General features: G+C 41.3%; 1 protein-coding gene across 2 annotated transcripts in view; it reads left to right on the plus strand.

Moving 5' to 3' along the window:
• ecd (ecdysoneless cell cycle regulator) overlaps positions 1-5,000 on the plus strand; it is an 18,917-nt gene that overhangs the window by 13,239 nt on the left and 678 nt on the right. For both annotated transcript variants that reach the window (XM_070124437.1, XM_070124438.1), the window contains exons 4-8: positions 286-465; positions 808-969; positions 1,095-1,299; positions 1,435-1,827; positions 2,033-2,456. In XM_070124437.1, coding sequence (XP_069980538.1) covers positions 286-465; positions 808-969; positions 1,095-1,299; positions 1,435-1,827; positions 2,033-2,456 — 1,364 coding nt within the window. The remainder of the gene's footprint in view (positions 1-285; positions 466-807; positions 970-1,094; positions 1,300-1,434; positions 1,828-2,032; positions 2,457-5,000) is intronic.

Consider the following 5,000-nt stretch of genomic DNA (forward strand, 5'->3'; position numbering starts at 1 on the left):
CAACAATGCCTTTAGATTGTTATTTTGTCCCCCGTAAAAAATGATAACAGTGTTGGAGAGTTTGTCCCCGCTACAACCAACGCGGCGTTGAACTCGTTGATTAGCCTACACTTTACGAGCAGATAGACTATAAGAATCGTTTATTAATAGAGTGCAACACATGGCAGAATGTCCCCAGGGTGACGAAATCATAAGAATAGTTCGAGATATTAATAGAGTTTGTAGGTCATAACAGAATGCCCCCAAATCCCCACTGAGCCTGACCGCCTTCTGTGTCGCCCGCAGGCCCTGCGAGTGATGCGCCACTTCCCGCCCGAGACCCGCGTCATGACTGCCTGCCGCTTCAGCAAGGCGCTCTACGCCCAGCTCGCCTCGCAGCGCTACAGCCCGGACGTCCGCACGGGCTGGGAGCTCCCGCCGCCCGCGCAGCCCGAGTTCAAGAAGCACGACATCGGCATGAAGCTGGTAAGTGACCCCGCAGGCAGGGCGCCCGCCTGAACGCGGATGCCTGAGACGCCTCCCGCTCCGGGCTTTTCGCGTTTAGTAATCGGTGCCGAAGCTCCATGGCAAGGCTGTATCTGTAGACGCAAAAGGATTTGTTTGTAAATCTCACTCCCTTGCAAACTTAAGGTGTTTTATTGCAATGTGGTAATATATTTTATGTATGTTAACGTAAATGTTATTGAAGCCTTTGGATTTTGTGATTTTGCCCTTTAGACTGTTTATCAAAGATGATAAAAGGGGCACATTTGACGGAGTGATGTCCTCAGAGTTCATTTAGATGCTCACACGTCATTGGTTCCCCAGGCTTGTGGCTTCGAGCTGCTGGTGTGCAGCGCGGGGGGCGTGACCCCCGTGTCCACGCCGTCTGATCCGTCCGGCAGCGACGCCAGCGCGCAGCTCGACCTCACCAACAACCCTCGCTGGCTCAAGTACAAGCAGTCGCTTGCAGATAAAGGATATTTCAGAGTAAGTTGCATTTGTGTCCTTGTGAAAAGATCTGTAACATTTACAGTCTGTTTTATCTTTTTGGGGAATACTACATTTAAACTTTTTGCCTGTAGTTCCCTATGTTATTGTTTTTTATCCTGCAGAGTGAACTGGAAGGCTCAAAATTGTACAAAGAACTAGAAGATCGCGCTCGCCAGTTCTTCGTGACCAACATGATGTCCAGTAAAGGCTCGGAGGAGAGCGAAGACATGCTGTCTGCCGGCGCCATCATCATCAAGCTCCTTGGCAAGGTCAACGTGGACTACGAGTTCTACAAGGAGAGAGCGACCAGACTCGTTCCTGCTGATGGTCAGTATTCGCAAAGTCAGAATTTCCATCCAGGGATTCGTAGTATATATTGGCTGTTTATATATGGGTTATACAAGGATCTGTTTGTCTTCCCTCCTTTTCTGTTTCACACATTTACTCATTTTTGTCTGACAGATGACAGCTGGCTGCAGATAACGCCAGACGCTCTGGATGACATGCTGGAGAACAAATTCGGAAGCGCCAACGGCAATGAGCAGCCAAGACCAGCTGATGACACCGAGGTGATGAACTCTCTCTCGGCCTTCCTGGGACACATGTCTGACTTGGATGGTGCAGAGGTTCCTCAGGACCTGCAGGAGCGCATTAGGAAACTGTCTACGCTGTCCACCTCCCGCAAGGCCTCCAAGGCCAGGAAGCCTTCGAGCCTCATGGTGCACCCGCAGGTCCGCAAAATCTCGGCCCAGTCCAACGCCTCCGACTCCTCCAACAGCTCTGAAATGTCCTCCCTCTCTAACAAGGTCGATTTTAATGCCGAATCTTTCACCGAAGCCATTACTAATATTCTTGGTAAGTATATACTGAAAGATTGTGCTTAGCTACTAACTTTAATCAAACTTGACGAGAAATATATTTCAATCATAAGTAATTAAGTGAACGAAAGAAAAGTAAAGTAAAGATCCGAAGGATGCTGTCCTTCCGTTTGTTAATGAAGGGCAGTATGGTGCATCTGTGGACCTTATATTGACATCGTTATGCGATTGTTCCTTTTCAGAATTCGGAGTACCTGAGGATGACTACTGGAACCAGTCGGAGGACGAGTCGTCCGGGATGAGCAGCTACGGGGAGGAAGACGCTGGCGACGGCAGCCTGAGTCGCAAGTCCTCCAACACCTCTCAGAAGTCCGCCGCCTCCACAGTGTCGGCCACGTCCTCAGGCGTCGACCTCCAGATGAAGGAGTACCTGCGAGAGATGGAACGAGAACTCGCGGCCACCACCCTCAGAGACAGCCTGGCCTCGCAGCACAATGGCAACGACGACGAAGCGGACGATGAATTTGACGACGTGGAAGATTTCGAGCCCGTCAAGGTGGACATGCAAGCGGTCCAAGACCTCGTGAAGACGTACACTGCTCAGAATGGCCTGCCTGGACCCGCATCCTCACTCCTCGGTTCCATGGGCATTAAACCGGAGAAGAAGTAAAGTTCCCTTGTATTTTGCATGGGTACCTGTTGCAGCTGCTTTATCAGTATAATATCGCGATATAAAAGCAGAGGATATTCTCAAACGATATTAATGTATATCTATATCCATGAATGATAAGTGAATAAGGGCTATTGCCGATATATAAATGTATATTTAAATGAGCCTGATGACAAGCATGTATAAATATAATCTGACAGTACTTAAACTTAAATGAGGCTATGAGGATATGAGGTGCCATTTTCCCATTTCCTCCCTTCCCTCTTTCCCTCTCCTATTCTCCTATACCCCCACCCCACCCTAGAAACTTTGGAAAGTCAGGAGGAATGTTAGTAACATTACCTAATGTTCTGCTCAACTGTGATGTGTATTTTAAGTTATGATTGGATACACCCTTTGTTCAGCTGTGAAACAAATATCCCTTTATTTTTAGATTTAGTTATATATTTACAGTCGATATTACTATTTTTACTTACACGAGATCACAAGGATGCACCAACACGTACTGAATATAATGTGGATTTTCATATTTAAAGAACATGATAATTTTGTATTATGATTCATCATGAGGTGACATGATGGACTGTGATTGAAGTGGGTATTAATATTCTAATGGTTAAGCAACCATGGGAATAGGAACGCATTAGTCTAATTTATGGCATTATTAATGATAAGTCGCGTTGGTGGTAGAGATTCTGTCTCGTTAAAACTGATCAATAAGGTTGATTTGTAATTACCCTCTCAGTCTCCCGTATTTTCTTTCCTTTATTCTTATGCCAGTGGCATTTGTCCGTTTATATATTTTCTCTTTACATTGACTTATTATATACAGAGCATATTTGTCATGCTGTTATACAATTCATTGAATTGTATAATTTATTTAATTGGCATATATATTTTAGAACTATACTTTTAGAACTCACGTAAACGTTATTATCCAAAGAGAAAGCACAGTCTTTACCACCTTACCTCCCTTTCGTTTATAAGACGAGGGCTTGTTAGCTTTATCCTTTACACTTCTTTTCACGATAAGTTTCCCTATATCGAAATATCCACATGAGCGGCAATAAGGTGCAGATATATATACATATATATTACACAGATAGACTTTAAAGGGCCATAAACAATGCGATATTTATTTTGGATGGTTCTCTGTTTTTAGAGACATTAGATTTTGTAATGAATCTTTAACTTGTAAAACGTCGTGGTCATGAGTTTTGCTGAGAATTCTATCCTGTTCCACGAAGCACAAATTCCAAAGTAATGTATTTAATACAATAATGGTTTATTGATGTACCAATCGGACAGTGTTTCTTATGCAATATTTATTAATCAAAAACTTGATTGTGTATTACAGCTGTACTCCATTATCATGTATTTCATACATTTCCTTTAGTAATTGTAAATAAATGAAAGTTTTTAGTCGAAACTGTGTTTATAGTAAGTTTTGATATGATATCTGTATTCACTTCCTGTTGTTCAGTTCTCATCAGAAAAGAAATATATACATGGAATATCAAAGAGAAATACACACCAGGCAAACCAGCTGTGTAAAAGAGTAGATCTAAATTGCTGTATTTTTTATTCAAAGATTGGCGGAACACTGCAGAAGCAAAATATACTTCCTTTTCAATTTCTGCAGTTCTGTTGTGGCCAGTTAAAGTTTATTTGTATCTTGGAGAAAGTACGAAAGGTAAACCAGAAAGTATACTTTATAGTCTTAATTAATCAATGATATTCAAAGATAGGTTTTTACGATGTTGTGTGTATATATACGACTTACACAGGTAGCTGAGATATGCGAATGGTATTCATATTTACAGAATATTCTGAGGTTTGATCACACAAATAGAACTTATTAACATAACTTATGGTATGTTATGGTGTAGTATGTTAATTGTTTCTCAGAATGCTGGAATTCTGTGTCTAAGTATCTGAACATTTTTGTATCTTTGGCAATAAATGTATCTGCATGTATTTGTTGTTTGAAATGACCACGTAAATTGCTCTGCTAAAGCTTTTTTTGCAGTTTCTGGACATTCTCTTTGAGCTGATATCAATAATTGACTGTGTATAACTGTTTTGCCTACCGAACTGCAAAAGAATAATGATTCAAGACCAAAATTTTACCTCCACTGCAGGAATATCTTCTCCGATAAGAAATTTGTTTGAATTTCTAATCTAAAGTTTACAGCCAGACCCAGATGACTCCAGAAGTGCAAATAGTAAAATGCTTTTAAACAAGTGAGTAATTGATCTGAAAAACGGTTCCCGGTTCAAAACTAAAAGTGTAATATGATGAATTAAAACAATAAATTTGCTATGTGCCATAAAGTCCTCATTGGAGGTATGTATTATTAAATCGTAATGGTCAGCTAAAATATACTGTCGTTTAATTACTGAAATAAACACAATGGTTTTGATAACTTCAGCAAGTGTAACCTGAAATGGATGTATTGTTAAACAATCCATATTACAATGATAGCATTAAGAGCAATACTTTAAGCGTAACTACATCGGTTTCGAACATTATTTCGAAA

This window comes from Penaeus vannamei, chromosome 8, assembly GCF_042767895.1.
Source record: "Penaeus vannamei isolate JL-2024 chromosome 8, ASM4276789v1, whole genome shotgun sequence".
NCBI lineage: Eukaryota > Metazoa > Arthropoda > Malacostraca > Decapoda > Penaeidae > Penaeus > Penaeus vannamei.